Source organism: Vigna unguiculata, chromosome 9, assembly GCF_004118075.2.
Source record: "Vigna unguiculata cultivar IT97K-499-35 chromosome 9, ASM411807v1, whole genome shotgun sequence".
NCBI classification, from domain to species: Eukaryota; Viridiplantae; Streptophyta; class Magnoliopsida; order Fabales; family Fabaceae; genus Vigna; species Vigna unguiculata.
This window is the reverse complement of record NC_040287.1, coordinates 413,250-439,586: the sequence shown is the minus strand read 5'-3', so window position 1 is coordinate 439,586 and position 26,337 is coordinate 413,250. Positions and strand designations below refer to the sequence as shown.

The 26,337-nt window shown below is 33.4% G+C and overlaps 4 protein-coding genes across 4 annotated transcripts; 2 read left to right on the top strand and 2 right to left on the bottom strand.

Moving 5' to 3' along the window:
• Nucleotides 1–1,662: 1,662 nt before the first annotated feature.
• LOC114163972 (3-ketoacyl-CoA synthase 1-like) lies at nt 1,663–3,797 on the top strand. The gene has a single exon (XM_028048391.1). It carries the CDS (start codon nt 1,941–1,943, stop codon nt 3,510–3,512), a length of 1,572 nt encoding a protein of 523 aa, XP_027904192.1. The 5' UTR covers nt 1,663–1,940; the 3' UTR covers nt 3,513–3,797.
• A 3,071-nt stretch (nt 3,798–6,868) lies between these two features.
• LOC114162742 lies at nt 6,869–7,547 on the top strand. Its single transcript, XM_028046706.1, has one exon. It carries the CDS (start codon nt 6,944–6,946, stop codon nt 7,361–7,363), a length of 420 nt encoding a protein of 139 aa, XP_027902507.1. The 5' UTR covers nt 6,869–6,943; the 3' UTR covers nt 7,364–7,547.
• Nucleotides 7,548–8,708: 1,161 nt separating this feature from the next.
• Nucleotides 8,709–14,391, bottom strand: LOC114163124 (heterogeneous nuclear ribonucleoprotein Q). Its single transcript, XM_028047226.1, has 9 exons — nt 14,205–14,391; nt 12,555–12,992; nt 12,335–12,451; nt 12,085–12,225; nt 11,819–11,995; nt 10,122–10,326; nt 9,733–9,911; nt 9,538–9,623; nt 8,709–9,202 (listed from the first exon to the last, which is right to left on the bottom strand). Exons 2-9 carry the CDS (start codon nt 12,954–12,956, stop codon nt 9,034–9,036), a joined length of 1,476 nt encoding a protein of 491 aa, XP_027903027.1. The 5' UTR covers nt 12,957–12,992; nt 14,205–14,391; the 3' UTR covers nt 8,709–9,033.
• A 5,300-nt stretch (nt 14,392–19,691) lies between these two features.
• LOC114164180 (probable L-gulonolactone oxidase 6) lies at nt 19,692–22,183 on the bottom strand. Its single transcript, XM_028048743.1, has 4 exons — nt 21,484–22,183; nt 21,120–21,375; nt 20,784–20,885; nt 19,692–20,629 (listed from the first exon to the last, which is right to left on the bottom strand). Exons 1-4 carry the CDS (start codon nt 22,150–22,152, stop codon nt 19,884–19,886), a joined length of 1,773 nt encoding a protein of 590 aa, XP_027904544.1. The 5' UTR covers nt 22,153–22,183; the 3' UTR covers nt 19,692–19,883.
• Between the last annotated feature and the right edge of the window lie 4,154 nt (nt 22,184–26,337).

The following is a 26,337-nucleotide window of genomic DNA, read 5'->3' as shown; positions in this document are numbered from 1 at the left end:
ATGTGATTCATGGATGAAGAAGCAATGGACATTATGACCCAGAAGTTCTAATCTCACTTGCTAACTGAGTAAAAAAACTTATATGGTTTTTTGTAGTATTGCATTTATGTTATTGGGACCATTATCAAGTTGCACTATTGAACGGGGTCATACTCCTCCAACTAACCCACCACTTTCAAGTATGACTTGTTTTCGTCCATGCACAAATCATAGAGTCATCAAATTATAAACTTTTTTATGTTGAATTAAAAATTATAAGGAAATATAAACATAATGTGATAAATTAAAATAAGATTTCAAACTCTGAGATTGAAGATAGCCTAACCCTTGTGAACCATTGGGTCAAAATTTATTACATTTGTGATCGCAAGTTCACCTATTTTAAAATCAGTTGACCAGCAACTTCAAAGTATGTGCTTTGTGGCAAATAAAAGAGTTGAACAAGGTCGGTGAACTACATGCACCATATATGTATGGCTGTAGCATGTAATCCACGTTTAGTTATCAGAGTCATAGTTTTCCAATGGATAAGAATCTGAATGTATGAAACACTAAGTGCAAAAACAAATGGATCTTCAGTATGACCACTAAACGATTCGTAGCCATAATGTTGGGGCCAATTATTTACGAAAAGACATTCATGGTGTGTCAGAAATTTCAACCACACAACATACAAATAAAAAAGGTAAAATTAAACTGAATAGAACCAGCAACATAGAAAATAACGAACTACACTGTACTATACGAATGCACTGTTATCTTCGACTAATGTATCCCAAAATTTCACAGTTATGGGTTGATTATGTCATTTCAATTTTTCTTTGTTGGCGTAAACCACTTCTCCACCAACTTAGATACAAGATAATGCCTCATTTCAACACAACTTTACCTTAAAAAGTGAAACAGTTTCCGAAATCCACCGTCCATCACCAAACTCATAACTCCCACTTCTGGCTTTGGCTCAATAGTTTGAATCATTTTAGATCAGCTACTTTCGATTTCTACCACTGTTCCCCCAACTTTCTCCAACTTTGTTGTTTGTTTGTGGTAGGATGCACGATTGAATCATAGTATTTTAGAAGAAAAAAAACGTGCACAACAATGAAATTTCTATTAATCTATTTGGAGACTGTACAAAAAAACACTGCACTTAACTGAGAAAGACCCAGAAACAAATTGAATATGGATGAGTAGATAATAGCAAATCATGGTTTTAAGATGGGGTTGAGGTTTTGACAAGATAGCACAAAACAAAACCATTAATTGTTCCATGATGACCAGCCACCAACGACTACCGGCCTTCCATCAATCTTCCAAATTTCACCGTCTCCTGAACTGTCTGTCCAAAACAACAATATCTGCACCCAAAATAGAGACCAATTTCATTTTTCTTTCTTTTCGGTCTTGTTTTGTTTTGTTACACATTTGCGTGTTGAGACCCCGAAATTTGTTTCACATGCATACGCCAAAGGTTTTATTGTATAAAAAACAAATGGAGAAAAAAGGGAAGAACAGACACACACGTGATGACAGCCCCGTTTGTTTAGAGAATATCTCACAAAGTCAAATTACGCTAGAAATATTTATTAGCAAAACCCAGGTTCAAGTTAAGATGAGAAACACACGATATATTGGTTTTAAATGAGAGTTTGGTTTGAGAAAGTTGTTGAGCGATATATCTAACCCTTTTCAGAACTACCTCGCACAAGATTAATTACCAAGTGATGAGAATGAAGGCTTGGTAGCTACTATTATTACATTGGCTTACAATGTTTTTTGATGACTGTTTCAGGATTTTGTTTTTGTTTTTTTCCCCAAAGTGCAATAATGGTTCAGCTTCCTCCTAAAGCCACACCCCTCTAGTCTCTGCTTTATAAGCCAACCAAAACCCACCACTTCCACATCAAAATCTCCCAAACAAAACACACAATATAGAGACTATGGGTGGCGATAGCATAGACATGGACAGGGAGAGATTGACGGCGGAGATGGACTTCAAGGACTCATCTTCCGCCGTCATCAGAATCCGCCGCCGCCTCCCGGACTTCCTTCAGTCGGTGAAGTTAAAGTACGTGAAGTTGGGATTGGGATACGGTTACTCATGCAACGCAGCCAGCATTGTGATGTTGGCCGTCACCCTTCCTCTCTGCTTCTCCCTCACCGGTCTCAAACTCTCCAGGCTCTGCTCCCACCAGCTCGACGCCGAGACCGTGGCGGTGGCTTCCGCTGCGCTCCTTTCCCTCGCCGCTCTCCGCCGCTGGAAGCGCTCGGGCGCGGTGTATCTGGTGGACTTCGCGTGCTACAAGCCGGAGAAGGAGCGGAAAATCTCGGTGGAGTCCTTCCTGAAGATGACCGAAGAGAGTGGGGGTTTCGAGGAAGAGTCTCTTCAATTCCAGAGGAAGATTTCGACAAGAGCGGGTCTCGGCGACGAGACTTACCTCCCCAGAGGAATCACTTCCCGGCCGCCAAATCTCTGCATGAGCGAGGCGCGTTTGGAGGCGGAAGCGGTGATGTTCGGCGCGTTGGACGCGCTTTTCGCGAAAACCGGCGTGGAGCCGAAGGACATTGACATTCTGGTGGTGAATTGCAGTTTGTTCAACCCCACCCCTTCTCTCTCCGCCATGATTGTGAACCACTACAAGCTGCGGAGCAACATCAAAAGCTACAACCTTGGCGGCATGGGATGCAGTGCGGGACTCATCTCCGTTGACCTGGCCAAAGACCTTCTGAAAGCCAACCCCAACTCCTACGCCCTGGTGCTCAGCATGGAGAACATAACCCTCAATTGGTACTTCGGCAACGACCGCTCCATGCTCCTCTGCAACTGCATTTTCCGAATGGGCGGCGCCGCCGTCCTCCTCTCCAACAAGCCTTCCGATCGGTCGCGATCTAAGTACCAGCTGCTCCACACCGTGAGAACCCACAAGGGCGCCGACGACAAGCACTACAACTGCGTGTATCAGAAAGAGGACGATACCGGAAAAATAGGGGTGTGTTTGGCGCGGGAGCTAATGGCTGTGGCAGGGGATGCTCTGAAGACAAACATAACAACGTTGGGTCCGATGGTTCTGCCTTACTCGGAGCAGTTGATGTTTTTCCTGTCACTGGTTCGGAGAAAGGTGTTGAAGATGTCGGGGGTGAAGCCGTACATTCCAGACTTCAAGCTGGCCTTCGAGCACTTCTGCATCCACGCCGGCGGAAGAGCGGTGTTGGACGAGTTGCAGAAGAATCTCCAGCTGAGCGAGTGGCACATGGAGCCCTCCAGAATGACGCTCCACCGCTTCGGCAACACCTCTAGCAGCTCCCTCTGGTACGAGCTTGCCTACACCGAGGCCAAGGGTCGGGTCGCCAAGGGGGACCGGGTCTGGCAGATCGCATTCGGGTCGGGTTTCAAGTGCAACAGCGCCGTCTGGAAGGCCATGCGTGACATGCCCAACTTAACGGAATGGCGTGGCAACCCCTGGGACGATTCCGTCCACAATTATCCCGTTAATCTTTCCTCCACTTCTTAATTAATATCTCTATCCATCAACACAATCGTAATTAATTGCTTAATCAACTATAATTACAATAATATTACTATACACTCCCCTTGCCTTCAATTTCTTCATTAGCTTCATCTTTTCTTTCTGCAACTTTAAATATGGAACATTCCCAAAAATACGTATTTGTACACACTGCACTACCACATCGTACAAAACAACATTGTGGGAATTCCAGACCAAAAAGCGTGCCATTTTGTATGACTGGTCAAATGATAAATCAAAGAGAAAGAAATGGAGGAAAATTTGACGGAATCGCGTGGAAAGTAAATGATACATACATACATACATATAAATTCGTGTAATTGGTATTTCTCTTTTATATTTTGTCTCGTAATTTAAAAAATTATATCAATAAGTTGGATAATAGTTATGGGATTAATGGCCATCCTGATTTGTGTTGCGTCATCATTGATTACAAATTCTTAACAAAAATGGTGCCTAACCGTTTCACATTCTTTCTGCAAATCCAAATGCGTTTGCATTGATCAATATTTCCATACGTAGACGCAATCAGCAACTAGGGTACACTAAATAAAATGGCTAATTTATTCCTTTTTTAGAAATTCTAACTCAAATTTTTAGGGTTCTGAAACTAGTTTGTAAATGTGATTTAAAAGTAATCAAACTAATTTGGTCATCATTGTATCAAATGTGATACGTGTTATTTTAATTTGAATGTTTTTTCTTTAGAAGTTTTTAAATTTAGTGGAAATATAACAAAAAAAAAGGGTAAATCAGCACTAGGCACAAAAGTATATCACATTGGATATTCAAGTTATGTCGGACCTTACAACTTACTTTCTTCCAGACCAACAACATAGTAATAAATTGGTAATAATGATGGTACTTTTAAAACTTTTAATGTGCCAAAATATTTGAGTACGAAAACTTTTAAAAATAGCTCGTAATTTCGAGGACTTTTTTTACTTTTATATGATCATCGACCAATAGCATAAATAAAAAAAAATTTAATAAAGATGTTAAACCAATCTCAAAATCATTACCTTGTGTTTGGAGAATGAATTTCAACAATTTTAAGAAATTAAAATGCATACTAATTGAATTATTTATAATTAAATTTTCTTCATCTTTTAAATAAGTAATTTGGATAAAGAAATTGAAATATCTTATATTTTAATTTTTTGTTTAGATAAAATAATTTAATTTATATTTTACGGTGAACACAACTCTACCTTTTAACTTAGCTTGACCTCAACTGCTTTGACGTAGGTCAGTTCGACCTTGGCACAATTTGAATCAATTCGATTTCAACTGACTCTGCCTGAGTTGACTCGACTCAACCTTTAACTAAGATAGATTAGTTTAAACCTTATTTCTAAACAAACTCAACTCAACCTTCATCTCAGACCAACTAGACTCGAACTTCGGCCAAGGCCGACTTAGCTCAAAACCATCTCGTCTAGACCTTCGGTCCAATCCAATTCGACTCAAACTTTGGCCTAGGCTGACTCGACTCAACCTTTGACCCAAATCTCAGCTTAACCTGCAACACTGAAGACTAGGCTCAACCTTCAACACGCACCGACTCGGTTCATATCCATCTCATCTCAACCTTCAACGAACTCGATTCGACATTTGGTCAAGACCGATCCAACTCGACCTTCGGTCCGAGTCGACTCAACTTTCAGCCCTATCAAGCTCGATTCAACTTTCGACCCGACCAACACAACTTGACCTTCGATCGTGCCATCTCAGCTCGACCTTTAGTCTTGATTAGTTCTGCTCGACCTTCGACTAGTTCTTCAAGTCAGACATGCTCGACTCAACCTTCGATCCGAACTGAGTCACATCAATCTTCTGTCTGATCGACTCAACTTTTTATACATGTAAAGAAAATTTTTCCACTCAAAAAACTTAATGAAAGTGTGAGCAAATAATAATATGTATAAACAAGTTAGTATTAATGTAAACACTAAATTCAAAAGAAATTCTTTTTTGAGTGCTTGTAAAAATAATTCATCTACTAGATAAATAAAAGTGTAGTTCTTTGGATTCTTCTAAATAGCTTTTATTTTATAGTCATAAGTAACTTTGTGCACTAAATTAGAAATAACATTGTTTACTCATGGTTAATCTCAGGAGATCATAACATATAACCGATAGTAACATATAACTTTATTTGTAAGTTAAAAGTGACAATAAAAATACTTATAAATAAGTTTTGTTTACTAAATTTTTTTACAATTAATAAAAGAAAACTTCATAGAACCTATAGAACCTAAGTTAAGTTAAATCAATATAAAATAAATTATTTATTACTATACATAAGATTTTAGTTATTTTTTCTTAACAATCACTCAAGTATTTGTCAAAATATAAAATCTAAGTTGAGTTAAATCGATATAAAATAAATTATTTATTAGTGTATACAATTTTAGTTATTTGTTCTTAATCGTCACTCAAGTATTTGTCAAAATATGATGAAATTATTTTTCAAAGTTATCAAATGATCTCTATCGATGTTTAATAGACCTATATACTATACGTTTTTATAATATATTTTATTAGTTTTATTTAAACCCTTCTTTCTAAAACTAAAATCTTTCGTTTCAAAACCAACCTCAAATGATAGAAGTATAAAAGTAAGATAAACAAAGAGAAAGATTTCTTATAGAAACCCATATATACCATCATCGTACCTAATCATATACTCCAATACATCAACCTATTGATGTTAATTCCTTTAATCAATCTTGCACATGAATGGATTTGAAAAATGTTAAGATTAAAAACTATAATTTAAACATAATAATCTTAAATTATATAAAACATCAATAAAAATTTAAAAACAAAGCAAGTTAAAAATCCCTATGGATATAAAATAAAGTCAGATTAAAAATTTAAGAACTAAAGCAAGTTAAAAATCCCTATGGATATAAAATAAATATTTTCAAATATAGACTAAAATGTTATGAACTAACATCAATAAGAACAAAATAAAAACACAGATTCATGTTATGAACTAAAGAAATAAGGACAATTGGCATTCTATAGACCACAAAGAGCATGAAAGTAATTGAAAGGTCTCTCTGACCAAAAAAGAGACACATATGGATTCAAAATTTTATCGTAATTTTTTCAAATATAAAATGGAGATTTTATTTATTGTTTATGTTTTAATTTTTAAAATTTAACAATGATTTTTTATGTTTATGAATTTTTATCTTTCCAAAACTCTATGTAACATCATCAACATGTCTAATATTCAAATCTTTGGACACTTGTTTCGTTAAGATCCTGTGACTATAAATGTCAATGAAGTTCACTTCAAAAGAAAGCAACATTAAAATAGTTTTTATTTGCAAACTTTATTTTTATAAAATAATATAATTCGAAACAAAGAAGTGTGTGTGAGTAAAAGAGAAGAGAGAAAAAAGATGTGGTTTTGCCCAAACCACGCCACTCCCTTTGAGAGGGTTCTTGTTCCCTCCATCTCCGCCACCTCGTGGCGGAGCCACGGCGTCTCCGCCACCGCCAACCAAAAAGGTGGGAAATTGGGGCACACCCTTCTGGGCGTTATCCGTTCCGATTCGACTCCAATAACGAAACTAACAGAAGAACAAGGAAAGATGAGTGGGTCAGATGTACTTTGGGCACTGCAGAGAGCGAGTGCTCGGAAGAAGAAGAACAGGAAGAACAAGAAAGAGTATCGGAGGGACGAATCCTCTGTGGCCACTCTCACCGAACAATCTGCTGTGGATTACACCAACGTTCGTCCACTCTCCATAAATGCAAATTGGGCTGCTAAATTGGAGGACTTGGATAAACGTCTTCGTGAGCTTTCTGATACAATTTGATTTCTCTGTTATTATTTACATACAAGATATATTTTTTTTCTTCCTCTGATAATAATTTAACATAGTTTGCTTTTAAATGGTTGCTTAATTTTGGGTCATGTGCGTGCTTTTGCTTGAAGAGTGGAACTTTGGTTTTCAGTATTATACTAAACGGATGGAGTAGCTATGAATTAGCAACTTGGAAGAATATTATTCTGGAATTTTTAATTTTAAAGATAAGGGCATATTTAAATTGCACACTGAGAAGCTAAAGATTTGATTTTTCATGCTTGCCTGGCTTTTTTCCACTTGCAAAGAAGTTGGGTTAATAATCTTGAAAAGTTTTCTTGTAATGAATGTTTGATGCTCAACAGTATTACTTAATGATATTATAAGTATGATCCTTTAATACATATATGAAAAACTGTTTTGTGTTCATGCAGCACTGAACCATTTTTCAATTATATTCTTGACTTCCTGTGTTCTAAATTGTAATTAAGAGAAAAAGATGAAACTCCATTAAATGGCATTGTTCTGGTGGGGTACGAAGCCAATTTTTTTTATTTTTGAGTTGACTGGTTAACTTTTTCCGCAAGATATGAGCGTTTTGGGGAATGGAAACTTCATTTCGTTTTCAAATCTTATGGACAGATTGTATTGTACTGTAGAATGCTTATTGGGTTACCATTACAATAACTTGTATATATATATATATGTCTATATAAGGAGAGGAAAGAAAGATTGCTTGTAACAAACTTCATCTGTAAAACAATAACCTCTCTGATAGTTGTAAAGTTGTATACTATATTTCTAAAAAAGTCTTTTGATCAGTTTACCGTAAACTACTGAAATTGACTCCTTTTTAAATCCTCCATTTGATGAGTTCAGAAGTAATATGCCTCTTAAGATTGAGATATTCTCTCCCTAATCAACAAAATGAAATAATGCACAGAAGTAAAACCAAAAGCATGCATCGATGATGTTTTTTCATTTCTGGGGATCAACGATCTCAGATGTTGTCGCAGATTTAGCCCTTCACCAAAACAATTAAAAGGGCAATGCTAAGATATAAGAAATTACTTTAAATTCTGCAGACATCAATGCACATACGTGAAAACAAGCCAAACGCGTAGTTCTTGAGTGGTCCAATTTTCTCGTATATGCTTCTCCTTGAATTAGTTGGATTTATTTTATTGGTTGATTTTTACATGGTTTGAATTTGATCGAATGCATTTCATAAATGGCAGCGCTGTAGCGAGTTAGCATTGATTAACACTGCTAAAAGTACTACTCCATTTATGAAAACTGCCACTAACAGATAAGGACTGTTTGGGTTATATGAAAAAATGCGAGAAAACAGGTAAAGTTTTTCTGAAGCCAAATTAACACAATTTTCTACTGGCTGTCAATAAAAAATTCCAAGCATTACAAGCAGAAAATATGACAATTACTCCGCTGTGACTCATCTAACAGCAGTAGGCACCATCATTAAAAAAGTTAAATAGAATATCACTGGTCCTAATCCTAACTTTCTCTTCATATTTTTTCTTTTTCCCCTTTCATGGGATAGGGATTGTGTCAAAATGTATAGCAAATGAATTACAAGTCCCTGCTTCCCAAAGTCCCCTCACCACCAAAAGACAGTTAGGGGGCAACAGACAGAATCGCATTAATCTGTCTCTTTTATATCCCTAATAGGGTCGATACCTTCTACTACGATTCCCTTCATCATTGCCACTACCACCACTGCCGCCGCCGCCGCCACCACCACCTCCTCCTCGCCCTCCCTGCCCACTTGGACCATTACTCCGATCACTTCTGCGAGGCCGGCTAGGTGGCGCTTGTACACCAGGTTGTTGACTGCACCATATTACCATTATCAACATCACTTATTTTACCAATTTTCACAATTCAGTTCAATATTAACTAAATAAACATTACTCCATAACATACAATATAAAATTAACGGTAAAATTCTGAGAACATTTTATAGTAATGATGATACATTAATATAATTTTTATACAATACCAATAATTTAGAATTACCATTTTGCATAATTGCCAATGCAATTTTAAATTAAATTGACACTTGCGTATATTGATAATATTTTCATATCAATCTTACATGGGTTACCACACTAGTAATATCAAATATAATGAAACGAAACCATGAAAATGAATTTGCAGAAACTTACAGGACATAGCCAATTCGACCGTCAGGTAATACCATTGGAACCATTTGCATCCCTGCTGGCATTGGACCCCTACCATATATCATTGGCTGCTCACACATGCATAAGAACCCACAGAGATCCAAGCGGATTAGAACAAAGGATAAAACACGAAACAAAGACATCAGATATACATATACATTGTAACTCAGTAAATACCTGTTGATAACCACCACCAACACCATATCCAGCCCCTAAAGAGCCATAAGGATTTCCAGAAAAGTTACCATACGCAGGATGAGGAAGATGGTTTGGATGCAGCCCAGGATTGTAGCCGTACCCTCCATCGGGTTTTTTATCAGCTTGAGGCTTGGCAAGAACAACTTCAAGAACTTGGCCTGCAGTTCAAATCCATTAAACACCGAGTATATTCAAAGTACTTCTTTTACTGACAAGTGATAGCTGACACTTGTTAATGATTTTTATGCATAGATAAGTGAGATACTCCTAAATCTCTTTTTTTGTATAGAAATTCAATTAAAGGAAAATATAATTAGACAAACATGAAGGGACAAATTTGGCTTATTACAATAGTATAAAACATATACCATCAATTTCATATTTCTCAGTATCTTTTACAGCTTTCAATGCACTTGATCTCTCTGCATAATGAATGAAGCCAAAATCGCGTTTTCCTCCAGCTTTGCCAGGTGGCATGACCACTTTTGTTACTTCTCCATGGCGACGGAATAGTTCCTTCAGTTGTTCAGTGGTAACATTCTCTGGTATGTTCTTGACGTACAGAGCTTTAACCTGAAAATGCCAAAACAAAAAAGGTTCGAAAGCAAAACTCTAATTAACTAATGTTCCCTGTAGGCGCAAACCCTAAAAAACACATCAATATAAACACCGCATATCAACATTTATGATGCTTTCGATGATCAACATCAGTCCCTTTTTTAAACAAAACCATCTTTCTCTAAGTGTCAGTCATTAATTTTACCAAAACAATGATCCAGAGTCTAGAAAGTAAAGACACTTAAATGTTTCTGATATCTGTAGATTTCACGTCAAGGAAAGATCGAGGCACATGGCAAGGAGCAGAAAAATTTGAGATAGAAGGGATATGAGAAGAAACCCAAAGTGATCGAAAGTGTAAATGTTTTGCTTACAGAAACAAGGATGAGCTTATATATGCCAGAAAACTAGCTTCATAATTGCCAGTACTTAACTAACAACCAAACTAACCAACTAAACATGTGGTAATAGCTCCTACCAACCTGAACAATAGACATTACAACCTAGGGATTTATAATACAAGCCATGAGAATAAGAAACAGCAATGTCCAAGAAGCATAAATCAGAAGTCTTCAACAAGTGTATAGGTAAACTTAATCTTACTCTTACACCACTACAGTACTTATTAAAGCATATTGGAACTCTTTGGGCCACCATATTGCGGGAACAATAATCTAAATTCCAAACTGAGACAGAGACTTTAATAAGAAAAAGCATAAGCTGAAGTCAAAATTGAACACCTAAAGCAGTTTCAAACCAACACCATATAAAATACGCAGATGAATTTGAAGATTCTGACAGTCACGCATGGAAAATATATCGAATAGGAATATCTGAAGAAATGAGTAAAAGTTAAGATGATCTATATCAGTTGAATGAAATTGACAGAAGAACTATTCTATGCTAAGTGTTTCCCTTCACAAGGGACTGCCCCTTTCTTACAACTGAACACTTGTGAAATTCTCTCCAAATTCATATTCCTGAATGACCCTCCCGATCCTTACTACCTCCATATATTTAACTTATTCTCTCCGACAAATCAACTGCTGTAACTGTCCCTACTCAGCGAGACTTCTAAATTGTGATAAGCCCTGACCCCAAAGTAAAGTAAACTAATCTCCCCATCAACTTTTTATAACCAAAAAAGAATGTTATTAGAGCCAGTTTTTCACTTTACTTTTTTTTTCTCCTTTTTGAGGAAATGATACAACTTGCTCAAATTAACAGTTAAAAAATGCATGCTCGGAAAATCACTGAACCTAAATCACAATATATTTCTCCAACAGCGAATAGGTCTTCCTATATGCTGAGATCCATGTTAAATGCATAAAGAAACTTGAAAATACCCATAGGATTGAGTTCTTCAGTGTGAGAAGGAAAAGGAGGAAAAGATAGCAAGAGAAGGGAAGAAGGGATACATGTCCAATCCAATCAAACCCTCGATGCAATGATAGAGAAAGCTATAAGAAACTTCTCATTTCCATTCCACCATAATTGTGAAAATTACCTGTGAAGAAGCCGAATGATCAGGAGAGTTCTTTGGATCTGCCCATGTGACAGTGGGGGTATTGCCATCCAGCTTAAAGCTTGCATTTGACATCTTTTGCCGTGAATAATCAGCACATGCATTATTGTAATACAAAACAAAAGCAAATCCACGATTCCTACTTGGATTTTGAGGGTCCTGATAAAAACAAAATGGAGAGGGAATAAAATATTAGCCCTGACAAAAAGTTTAATGTAAGCTAGTAGCACAGCCACGGGAGACTGAACCTTTATGAGCTCGATGTTTTCAACTCCAGGACCAACTCCTTCAATGACTTTCCTAAAGTCATCTTCCGTCCAAGTTTTTGGAACATTACCAATGAATAATCTGTGTTTGGTTTCAGAAAGTGAACATCTCAAAGTTTTACCCTGAAATCAAGACAATTTTTAAAACCATTCACCAACATTGGATTCTTAATTGAAATATGTCTTGAAAACAAAAGATAGACAACGAGACTTTTATGGAGCACCGTAATACCTTAAATTCCCTGCTATGTATCTCCTCGATTGCCTTTTGTGCTACCTCTTTTGTTTTAAAAGCAACAAAGGCATAACCCTTGTTCTCACCAGTGTCCCTGTCTTTCATTAATCGCACCTGAAAAGAAACAACAAATAAAAATCTTACTAATAATCCCAAATTTTCCCATCTGCAGAAAGGAAAGTTTATAGTATCACTACATAAATTTATCAAGGCTCACCTCAAGAATGTCACCCATCGGCTCGCACAAATCCCTTAAATCATCTTCACATACATCCCGGGGAAGTCCACCAATAAAGACTTCGGAACCGTGAGGTGGAAGGGCAAGAAGTTCGTCATGCTTCTCTTTCTCATCTTCATCAATGAATGACGGTTTTTGATCATCATCACCAAATTCAGTGGCAATGTCACTTTTTTCTGCTTCAGGTAATTGATCCTTCCCACCAACCTCAGCTGTTGAGTCCTCATATTCATGTTCCTCAACACTACCTTCAGCATTTTCATCTTCACCTCCATCAACTCCATCGTCATCTATTTGTTCTTCAACATCATCATCAATCTCTTCCATGAAATTTTCCTCATCAAGGTCCACTCGCTCGTCAATTTCTGCACCTTCTGACATGATTGGTTCAGCCTTTTGTCATGAACAGCTGAATACCTGCAGGTTTACACATTAATCACAAAATCTGTACAGAACTTTAGGATTTACAGGACACCAGCTTTAGGTAATTGTTTTTTTTTTTCAATGGGGAAATTTTTTTCTAGGAATGTTAGAGCGGTGGTGACAGAGGCATAATGCCAGACAGAACCACATAAATCACCAGCAACATCCCTAAATTGCTTTCATTTGGCCAGTGGGCAACTAAATTGAGATCCTAACCTAAGGGTCGTGTTTGAGAACAAAATTTGGGAGGGAAGGGAAGGCATTTGAGGAAGGTTTATATTGGTTGGGTGCTTTTTAAAATGGGGGAAAGAAAAGGGTTTGGAGAGTTTTTAAAACCCTCTAAAACCCTATTTCCTCCAATTTGAGGCATTACAAGAAATAAAATAAAATTACTCAATAATCCCGGAAAACTTTTGCAAATTCGGGCTCATTCATGTTCTCTCTGATTTATAAGCAAGATGTAGAAACTCTCTCTCTCATCCATGTTTATCTTCTCAGCACTGGGAACCTCCGTCTTAGCCCTCCTACTCACTGGTGATTGCAATTAACAATAAGAGTCAACATCAAGTTTTCCTGCATGCGTAGATGTGGATATGGGAATGGACATAGTAGACCTGGTCCTTGGGGATCTGAATGACATAGGTTCCCACTGGCAGCAAGATCATTCACACAATCGAGGAGGATATGTGGATATTTGTAAATCAATGACACTATCAAATGTGAGTATTGAGGACTTTCCCTCCTAATTGGGAGAAAATTGAGGCCTAATTGTTGGTTATTGACCTATTTCAGTTCTAGTTCTACACTATGAGAATGGGCAATCGGGGAAATTCAAATATTTTAATAGAAATCTGTATGCAGACAAAATCTTGTTTGTCCAATGCTGGGAAACAAGAATGACAAGAAATTGAATCGGCTATTAACATTAAACAAGACAAAGAAGCAGACACGTAAATCTGGGTGATATAGAAAACCCTGCAAGGTTAGGTTAGGGTTAAACCTCCGATGTGAGTAGGAGAGGAGATAAGAGGAGTACAGAGCAGAGAAATGTGACATACCAAAGAGAAAGATGGTTTGTTGGTAGATTAGGGGCCGAAAATGGCGATATGGGAAGGGTTAGAATTGGATCGAAAGAAGAGGTGGGGCGAAGAAAAAGAGGCATATTTATGATGGAAATGGAAAAAGGAGAGATTTTGGATAGCGTACCAGTGCTATTAAATGAAGGGTTTTCGGATTAGCTTCTGAGTGGGTTTCGGTTCTGTGATTCTTCTTCTTCGTTTCGTTCTCACCCTTCTTCCTGTACACACAGAGAAAGAGAGAGAGAGAGACAAAGACTGAGATGTGTGTATGTGTTTATCTGCCAAACCCTCTCTTTTCAGATGCCCCAAATAGACAATGATATCAAATGGTCGTTCTCACTTTATTCATTTGCACCCCCCTCTCCACTAATTACCAATTCCCACGTGTCCTATTACTCAATAATCACCTTTTAATATATCTTACCTTAAATTTAAATTTCCTTATTATATATATATAGTACTGGTAATATTACTTATTATTATTTTTATTTTATTATATTAGACGTATTATTATTATACCAATGCACTTATGTATGTTCATTTTTCTTTATAATAAAAAATAATGAAATTAAAATTATAAAATAAATATAAATAATTTTTTATATTATAATTATAGATAATTTTTATTTATTTTGTAAATTATTTTTATTTATTTTGTATATAATTTTTATTTATTTAATTAAAAAAGTAGTTAAATTTAAAAAAAAATTAAATTTAAAAAATTAGTTAAATTTAAATAAAACAATAACTTGAAAAATAAAAGTGAAAAAAAAATAGACAAAAAAAAGAATCATCTTTATATTTAGTTATAGACTAGCGTGCGTTACCGTGTATGTGGTGTATTTTTTAAATGTATATAATATTATATAAGTAGATAAAGATATTGTAATATTAGTAACTTAATATACAAAATAAATTTATATTTATTAAAAAAAGTTAAATAAATAGAAAAAAAAGAAGAAAATGTGAAAAAATTAACTATTATAATAATTTTATACAAAATATGTAAAAATAGTTGTTAGTCTTTAAAAAATAAATAAATAAATAATTATATTATAAAATTATAATTGGGAATAATTAATTATGAACACACAACAGAGAAATATATATATATATATATATATATATATATATATATTATATTATTATTATTATTATCCATAATTATATATAAAGAAGATTATCTATTGTGTCCATAATTATTTACTTTTAATTGACCTTTCACAATAAAATTATTTACTTTTAAAAACTGTTATTTTTGCAAGTTTCTTGTAGAACTATTCTAACTGTTATCTGTTTATTTTAAATTCATTAATGGTTATTTTACTTTTTTTAGAAAACATATATTTACTTTGGATATTAACTTAATGATATTACAATATCATCATCTACTAATATAATTTTATATATATTTAAAAAATGTGTATAGTCGCAGTTGCTCATGTGTTTATTGTGTTTATGCTAATAATAACAACAACAATAATAATAATAACAACAACAATAATAATAATAATAATAACTATTATATATATATATAATTCTTTTATTTATGTCCACAATTATTTATTTCTAATTTATCCTTTACAATAATTTATTTTTTAAAACAACAAACAATTATTTTTACAAGATTTTATAAAACTATTCTAAGTGTTATCTTTTTCTTTTTTTCATTCAATAACAATTATTTCCTAACTTTTTCTTCATTTATTGCACTTTGTTTTTAGAAAACATAGATTTACTTTGTATATTAACTTAATGATATTGTAATATCATCATCTACTAATATAATATTATATATATTTAAAAAAATTTAAAAATATGTACAAACAAATACTATGCCGTAGTACTTAGGTTTACACTAATATATACATAGAGGATTTCCTCTTTTTTGTACACATTTTATAATTTCAATTTTATCTTTTATATTATTTTATTGTTAACTAACTTTTAATCAATAACTGCTTTGTTGATTTTGTTTTCTAAAATGTCATGGGTTTCAATTTGCTTTTTTTTTTTTCATCATTGTATTTATAGTTTTCAAGATAATATTCTTGTACCTTTTACTATTACTTCCAACTGTTATTTCTTAAAATTAAAAAATACAAACACATAGATAATATAGTATATATGTTTTTGCATATATATATATATATATATATATATATATATATATATATATATATATATATATAAACTCATAATTATGTTGTCTAACAAATTATGCTAACAAAATTAAAAAAGTGAGTTAACGTGACATTACACTTTTTATTTCATTTTTAAGGATACATAGTTACATCAATAATCAAATTTAATCGTCACCACTTTAATTACTTTATTTAAAGGTTTATATCTTTATTGTTAGTATAAAAGATTTTGATGCATGAAAATTTGATGAAAATATTACATAAAGACTCGATGAGGACTCGATAGATTGATGAAAACTAGAAAATATGATGTGTTGATCAAGCTTGATATGTGTTTAATCTGGATAACAAGTGAAGATATTGAAAATTAGAGATTGGAGCTTAACATGGAGACAATTTGACATAGAATAAGTGCCTTGTGTTTGGTTGTAATCTTTTATTCTAACAAAAGGTTTTTTAACAAGTTAATTGCCTAGTTGTTATAGTTCTGTTATTAACATATTTAATCAGCTAAATTATCATTCAATCAGCTAATTTCACTTAAGTCAAGTGAAATCGACATATTGAACAAATAAATCAACATGTTGAATATACTATATATTTATATATATATATATATATATATATATATATATTTTAATATTATGTGGAAATGTTTTTACAATGTTTTGAGTTTAATATAAAGATGGATTATGAAAAAATAAGTTAAAAAAATTACAACATAATTCTTTTATATTTTATATAAGTTTTCATTTCATATATATGATAGATAAGTGCTTTAAAGAGAAAAACACAATAAGTTGAATGTTACATAAAGATGTTTTTACAATTTTGAAACATCTTATATATGTTTTTTTTATTTTCTTTATATATGTTTTGTAAAACCCTATAAAATGATATTTTAGAAGTAATAATGGTTTAAAAATAGTGAGACTTGATTATTTTAATATTAAAAGGATTTAGTATAAATAAAATTGTTATAAATAAGTTTCATTATTTTAAGATACACCATCTTTCTATAATCCACTTTTCTATAGTTATCTAACTTCTCTCCTAAGAGTTATGTCTTTCAGGTCGTCTGATTGAAGAACCGAGACCATAGGATTGATCATCTCGGTGAGCTCTTCAATTTGAACTGATCAGTTTCTCCAATTCGCGTAAGTTAAGTCTCTGCTCTCTTTTTTGGTCTTTTATGTTTTCTATTGCATGTAAGCCCTCCTCCGCTTGCATGCATCATTTTATTTATCAATATGAGTATCTATTGATTAGTGAACATAATGGTATGTCCTAATCGTTCTTGTGATGTTTCTATGTGTAGATAGAGCATCCTGTGAAGTTAGAGACGTTTGACGTTTATAGAATTGTTTAAGCAGGATACCAAGTAAGGGAAGCTAATTTCTCTGTCTTAATTGATAAACCTGTTAAAAATGCATATTGTATGCTTAATTTGTGATTGATTGATGTATCTGATATGCATGATTGCTTGTGATGTTGAAAACAAGTTGTGTGTTTTTCCTGTTAATTGAGAATAACTATTGGTTTAGATGTGTTTTGCATTCAATTGGTATGAATAATAGATAGAATTGATGTTTGATAATTAAATGATCTCTGCATTGGTTTTGGAGTGGTATGGACTGGCTGAAGATGTATAAAACATGTTAGATCAACTTTTGTATAATTCTGCAGAGCTGCACACTCGTTGGGCAAGAAGTACTTGTTGGGCGAGTAAGCTGATATCTAGAAATATGCAAAACATCGATCTGCAGAATTATGCAGATTCGCAAACTCGTTGGGCGAGTAATTCTCGCTGGACAAATTTCCTAGTTAGGAACTTCCAGACCTAGGCTAGTTGTTGCGCGAGTAAGTCAGGACCTGAAACTTGCATTCTTGAGTGATTTGAATGGTATTTTTGTGGTTATAGAAGCTAATTGGGATGATGATTGATTTAGATGTGATTAATATATGCAATGTAATATGAGATTGAGAGGTGTTAAAACTAATTCAAGGAGAATTAGTTATGAATTATGGTAGTGTGTGCATAGAGGTAGGAATTGCCTTGGCAGTTAATAACCATTCAAATTCTCAAGTAGAGAAAAATGAGGTATGTGGTGAGAGGGGCATGGAGTTCTAGCCTAAGTGTTTTTCCTTGACCATAGGTGTTACTGGATTGATCTTGTATGTGGTAAACTTTTCACTCTTAATATGTCGCTCTGCAGAGCATGAAATGCCACTATACATACATAACTGACTGGATCCGACCTCGATGCATGTATGCAAATTAATTGAGTCGTAGTTTATAAATATATGTATGTGAATATCTGCTTGTCTGTAATTGTTATATATATATATATATATATATATATATATATATATATTATATGGTTTGAGAAAATTCTTTAAAAGTCATTAACTTACTCTTTTTCTATGTTTTCGTCTTGTGTTGTTTGTTTTCCTTTTGCGATGATCACTTATTGAGGGGGAACAACTATGGTTGCAGTTTCAGAGGCACCTTTAGAGGTTAAGGAGCCATATTTTAGGTCGGAAGGAGGTCTTAGTGAAAAATTTTTGTAAGTGGTTAGCTTGTGTTTAGAGTTATAAATGTTTGGTGTGTATAATTGATATATTTATATAGTCCGATCATTTGTAAGATTGTATTAACATACTTTATACATTTGTTTATCTGTTTTGAACACTAAGGTGGAACATCCTATTTTATCAGTTTTAACCTGCTAAAATTGAGATGTTACATATTTTATATTGTAATTTATTTCATTATACTAATATGCATATTTGTAGTTTATTTGAAATAATTTTGATAGTTTTGTAAAATAAATGAAGTTGTGAAAGCCACTTCGAATATAGCAAATGACATGTTATTCATTTGAAGTAACATGGTTGCTTGACTATCTTAACACTTTTGTAATCAGTAAATGATTCAAGAGTATGTATAATATTGAAAAGAATATATCATTAAGGCACATTCTACATCATTAAGCTTTTTATTTTAATCTTTTATCCTTTGTTTGAATTCAACGGTGCATATAGTATGGTTTTTGTGTAGTTTTACAAGTTTATCCTTGTACTTTATACAAAACTATGAGCTTTGTTAGGGGTTTATTTACTTATGTGAATGGAAGTTGACCTGCTTTGCAAAATACCGTTTATTCAATTATTCAAATTTAACTTGTAGTTATTCTCAGTAGGGAATTTAGTAATTTTAATAATATAGTTAAAATATTTCAGTTACGTTATAATCATACTTATTAAAAAAAATAATGTAATAGTTTGATTTGTAATATTTCTTTCATAATCTTATAATTAGGGTTTCGTTATCATGATCCCCGAGATGATAAATCGACATCAATAGTTTGTATAAAAGAACCTGTGTAGATTAACTCATTAATTCATCGATCTTCGGACTGTGATAACATTATAGAAACTGAACAAAAAACAACTGATAACAAATTCACTGACAGACATCAGTTTTATTGAGATGCAGGATGTAATAAGACAGATTTATTGAAACCTAGTAATTTGGATTCTCTGTTTAGTTGTTTATCTGTCGTGTCTTTAAAATATAAAATACCAACATTAATATATTTTAGAGAGACAGCAGAAAATAACACAACAAAACTTAACAGAGAACAATCTGAACTCGGTTTTCAGAGCTCGTCTTTCAAATCATCTTCTTCTTTGGTTTTCTTACGAACATGAGTGCAAACCCTCGCTTTGTTAAAAACTTTCCCTGGTCTGCATAAGTAATCCTTCTTTGGTGCACAGTGACGATCTTCTGAACAAATGCACATCCCTTCTATGGCACACCCATCCGTATCTACTGTCACCCCACCTTTCAGTCCAAGCATTTGGTCCGACCACACGCTCGAGAAGATCCCTTCTGGATCATACTCCTCTTTAACCTTCAAAAACTTATCTGCATTTTTGTACTTGTTGATTATTCCATCGAATGCTAAGTTTCTATTTTTGCCCCAGTGGGGTAATCCTTTGTATTTCAACAATCCAATTTGTTCTATTTCTTCAAGTATATCTTGGAAAAGCCTAGGAGTCAATGGATCTTTGCTGCGATAGTATGTGAGGTCAAAATCCACAGCATCTTCTGATTTTCCGAGATAAGCACTGGAAGCTGTAACATAGCGCATAAGGATTCCATTTTCCATTTCTAACCCACACAGTGACTTTGGCTCCAACTCAACAAGTTTCTGCACATCTTCCACGAAGTTTTTTACATCAGACATGGGAATGCTGAACGTAGTTTGGAAAAAGAACTCCCCTTTGATTCGTGGATCCCATGGACATGCTGTAATCAAATCATCGTGAAAACTATCTAAACATGTTCCTGATGCTTGCATCCTGTTGCTATATCCAACAACAGGATATCCACGAAAGATACCTACAGCATAATCATATGTTTAAATAAATTAATATATTCTTTTATTTGAAATTGAAAGTTTTTTTTTTTATTTTTTATTTTATTTCTGAGTCCAAATTAATTGCGATTTTATTTTACTAAAAGACAAACAAAATGAAAAAATAAAAATGAGTACCATTGTTAGTCAACCCATAAGCAATGCCTGACAGCAGTCCAGTTATCAACTTCGCACTAATACACTTTCCATTAGCATCATGTAGAGCTTCTTGAAGTTCCTCTGTTAAATGAGAATGTGAAAAAACAACTATTAGCATCACGTGTTTCTTCTCGAAAACAAGTGATTAAAGAAGAAGACAATTGAAGTTAAATAACCTTATCTACTAATGGTTGTCATTTTCCTTTCTCTTTTTTTATTCATATTCAAACATGCATGCACTTGATATAGATATAGTATTTGTATTTTTGCATGATATTTGATTAATTATGAAGAAGATAAATATGTATCTGGAACCTGTAGATCTAACAACAGCTAATGCTACTGAGGGTGTGGAACGAAATGGGAAGAAATTGTATAAGCCAGTTCCATTCGCACTAACAGGTACACGGTCATCAATTCTATACACAGCCTTTTTCTGACTTGGGTACCACATTACATCGGCAAACTCATGTTTTGTTCCAAAAGTAAGAAGTTCATCTCCTAAATCTGAATCATTTTTCGTCACATATGTAATGGATCGCTTGAAGAGAGGCTCCAATTTTAGGGTAACCTGCATATATAATAGTGTAAATAAATCAAACTATTGTTTATACCGGTTCATAATTTTTTCATTAGAGACTAAAATAATATTAAGTAAAAAAAGAGTATGTATATATACCTGAGAAAGAACTCCAAGAACCCCGAGAGAAACTCTGGCTGCATTGAGAGAGGGATCAGACTCGTCAAGGGTCCGAACCTTGGCATAGCCATGTTCAGGTCCAGAAGGAGTAACGATTCTCAACTCCACCACGTACTCGTGAACGGCGCTTCCTTTACCCCACAACGTGCTTCCATGAGCACCTGTTCCCATCATTCCACCAATCGTCAAACCCCACCAGTATGGCGCATAGGGCAAGGCCAAACCAGCATCGGCGGCCGCCGCCATGATCTCTCTCAGCGACACGCCGCTCTGCACCGTCATTGTCCCTTCCTTCGCGTCGATGTTCAGTATCTTGTTTAGATTCTTAGTGCTTATCAGCAACCCGTTTTCGCCGTCAGTACAAGCCAGCTTGGTTATGCTGTGGGAAAAGCGTGTTGCGACTTTCACTTTTCTTTTGTTCTTGGAAGCTGATGCCACAGCGGCGACCAGCTCCTCCTCCGAGGTGGGGTAGACAACCTCGGAGGCGTTGCAAGTGGCTCGGTCGGGGAACATGCCATAGGTGTTGGTGATGGTGCATTTTGTGTTTTTTGAAGCACACTGGATTGGATCCTCTGGAGGATCTGCAATCACTCCACAGACACAGATGAATAAGAACACAAGTGTGAACCTTAAAACTTGTTCCTTCATCTTTTTAATGTGTTCATCTTCTCTTGTTTCTGTAGCCATTTATACAGTAAGAAGATAGTGTTTTTGCACGTTGTTTATACTATTTATAACAATAATAATATTATCTTTCAAATCTCAAGGTACTGCACGTTATCTCAGTTTGCATCTCATATTGAGTAATATTAGTAAACTTAGTCTACTTAATTTAATTCAGGGTTATAGGTTTGGTGTGATTATAGTTTATTTCATAGTTGATGGTCTTAAAAATGTTTTATGATTAGCTATGTAAGAAAGAACTTTATCAATATTATTCAATATATATACAAATGTTTTTAAAGAAAATTCCCTCGATCATTTGAAACTACCTTAACATCTCTCGTAAACTTACCTTAATATCTTGTTTCACGTTGAGACTTTGGAAACACCTAAAACGTATACTTCTAATACATATTTTGTACTAAATTCAATTATTTCATCAATAATATACCTCTCAACAATATAGGCTTATAAACAATATGGTATTTATTGTAAAGATACAGAGTTACATAATTAGTTATCTTTCACTTGATGAACTATTAAGTGATGTCGAAAAATAAAAGAGGAAACAAATTTCTTGTTGACACAATCATAACTATCTTTTTGTAGTTCACATATGTTGTGATTAATTACTTTGGTAATGATAATATTTTGAAAATGTATAAAGACATTAAGAGTATGTCACAAACCGTCATTAAAAAAGAAACTATTATGAAAATAATAATATTACCACTACACATTTGATAAAATATTTCAAATTTCAATGTATTGCACGTTATCTCGGTCCGCATCTCATATTGAGTACTATTAGTAAACTTAGTCTACTTAATTTAATTCGGGGTTATAGGTTTGGTGTGATTAGTTTATGTCATAATTAAAAAAAAAAAAAACTTCTTAAAAAACCTACTTGCATCATAGCAAGTGAGATAAGACTTTTATATTAATTAATTATGTGGAAGTGTTTTTACAATGTATTGGGTTTATTATAATGCTGGAATACGAAAAAATAAGTAAAAATTATATCATATATATGTACAATTGATTCAAAAGTATGTATAATATTGAAAAGAATATATCATTAAAGCACGTTCTATATTATTAAGCTTTTTATTTAATCTTTTATCCTCTGTTTGAATTCAACGGTGCATACAAAACTATGAGCTTTGTTATTGGTTTATTTACTTGTGTGAATGGAAGTTGACCTGCTTTGCAAAATACCGTTTATTCAATTATTCAAATTATGCATTATTCAAATTTAACTTGTATTTATTCTCAGTAGGAGTTTAGTAATTTTAAAATAATGTAGTTAAAATATTTCAGTTACGTGCTATTAAAAAATTATCATTTATTTTCATCCACTTTTCATTCATCTTTTTATCGTCAAAATAATTTCAGTTTTACTCTCTTTCTCTTATTTCTTTTTTTTCCATCCTAATATGAATTTAAAAAAATAATGTAAAAATGTAACTATGATAGTTATATATGCAATCCTCTGATGCACTCATATTTCAACTTGGATCACGTATCCGTATCCGACAAGTATCGTGTTTGATCCGTATCCAACAAGTATCGTGTTTGATCCGTATCCAACAAGTATCGTGTTTGATACTTATAGGATACTTTATCGATACTTATCAATGAAGTATCTAATTTATAAAGTCATAGTACACTACAAGTAAATATTTGAATAATGATCAATTTTAGTGACAACAAATAATTAGTCACTAAATAGTGATCAAATTGAAAACTAAAATAGTTTCAAAAAATTATAATTGGTATCTAAATTGATAATTAAAATAGTTTCAATTATGAATTGGTTTATAAATTGGTGGTTAAAATTAGCTGCTAGGTTTTGACTACCAAAATAATTAGTCTATAAATTGGTCTCTAACATATTTTTGGTTACTAAAATTGGTCATTATTAAGAGTTTTCTTTAAATAGTACTTCTATGATGACAGTAATTTATATTTTTATATTGACAACTTTAGTACATATAGTTTTAATTTTGATTCACACAAAAATAATCATATATTTATTATATTTTTAAGAATTATTGTATATTTTTTAATATTTATATATAATGTATCTATCACGTATCGTATCTTATTATTTTGAAAATAAATCTATCGACGTATCGGATACATGTCGTATTCGATACACGTATCATATATGTGTATCATAGATGCAATATATCCGTATAATGTATTTTTTTTTTTTAAAGTTAATGTTGACATTATAAATACTGTTTTAAAAAATACAGTTATTTTACATGATAATTAAGGATAATAATTTCAAGACAAACATGATAGAATATTAAGGGTTAAATATGTTTTTAGTCCCTCAAGTTTCAGTGAATTTTGGAATTAGTCCCTCATCAAAACTTTATACCAATTTAGTCTTTCATCTTTCAAAATGTGTGAATTTAGTCCTTTTAACCAAATTTTGTTAAGTTTATCTAATGTTTCAAGCGCATTTCATGATAGTATTCAAGTTAACATTGAAGCAAAAATGTGTCAAACAGTGTAAATAATTTAAATACTATCATGAAATGCGTTTGAAACGTCAGATAAACTTAACAAAATTTGGTTAAAAGGACTAAATTCACGTATTTTGAAAGAAGAGAGACTAAATTGGTCAAAAGTTTTGATGAGGAACTAACTCCAAATTTCGCTGAAACTTGAAGGACAAAAACATATATTTAACCCGAATATTAATATCTTTCTTACACGAAGTAAAGCCCAAATCCAAATTTTTAGTATCAAAAGTTTCTTCTATTATTTTTCTAAATATATTATAATAACTCTTCTCTTTTATACAAAAAATACTTTACCTAATTACGCGAAGAGTAGTTTATTTTACCATTGTCTAAATGTTGTGACCCATCATCTGAAATTTCTATACTTAGATCATCAGTTAAGATTTCTCATATTTTGAAAACAAATTAACCTAAAACTTTATTGTTATAAACTTTGTTGTAATAATATATATATATATATATATATATATATATATATATATATAAATTATTGATTTAAGTTCATTTCGAATAAACTTCTTCCAACAATACACTATAAGTACACCACAAGGATAACATCATATATTAAAATGTTTGTAATTTTTCTTTCTTTCATAATCTTATAATTAGGGTTTCGTTATCATGATCCTCAAGATGATAAATCGAGATCAATAGTTAGTATAAAAGAACCTGAGTAGATTGTTGATTCATTAATTCCATTGATCTGCGGACTGTGATAACAGTACAGAAAAAACAACTGATAACAAATTCACTGACAGACAGCAGTTTTATGAGATGCATGAAGTTATAAGATAGATTTACTTATACCTATAACTGCCAAAGGATAGTGCTTCTGATAGCAAAAGGGAAAGAAATTTGGTATTCGAGGTACCAGGCCTCTAGAGAGAAAAGAGAATTCCAATGTAAAAATATTCCTCCCATTCAAAGGTTCATTACACTGCTTTTATTGCATGCATAATGGTTTCCGCATATCACGGTAACCATGTAACAGAAAAGATTCTTATTTCATAAAAGACAAAATAACAATTTAACTATCTCAATGCACGTAATCCTCCCAATTTGATGACCTCATAATACGTCTTTTGGGCCTAGTGCTGACAGCTTCAATTGGCCCATTCTCTTCCTCAGTGATTGTTGCATCATTCGTCACGTCAGGCAAAAGAACCTTGTCCTCAAGGTTGAAAGTACGTTTGATATCACCCCAAGGTTCCCACGTAGCTTCCTCGGGAGAGAGTCCTTGCCATTGCACCAGAACTTCTAGTTGAGGTGAATCATTTGCAGTGGTTTCACGGGTGTCTAAAATAATTAATGGACTAAGTAAGGGTCCATTATTATAAGTACCCAATGGTAGTGTTCCTGGTTCCTGAGGAGGAGAACCACTGTGAGCTTTCAAAACAGAGTAGTGAAATACCGGGTGAATTTTTGAAGTGTCCGGAAGATCTAAACGATAGGCCACTGGGCCAATCCGACTGAGAATTTGAAATGGACCAAAATAGCGTTTTGCAAGTTTTTGTGGGGTTTTATCCTTAAGCGAAGTTTGGCGATATAGGCGGAGTTTGACGTAAACCTACGCACCTACCTCATACTGAACATCACGACGGTGAGCATCCGCCATTGCCTTCATTCGATCTTG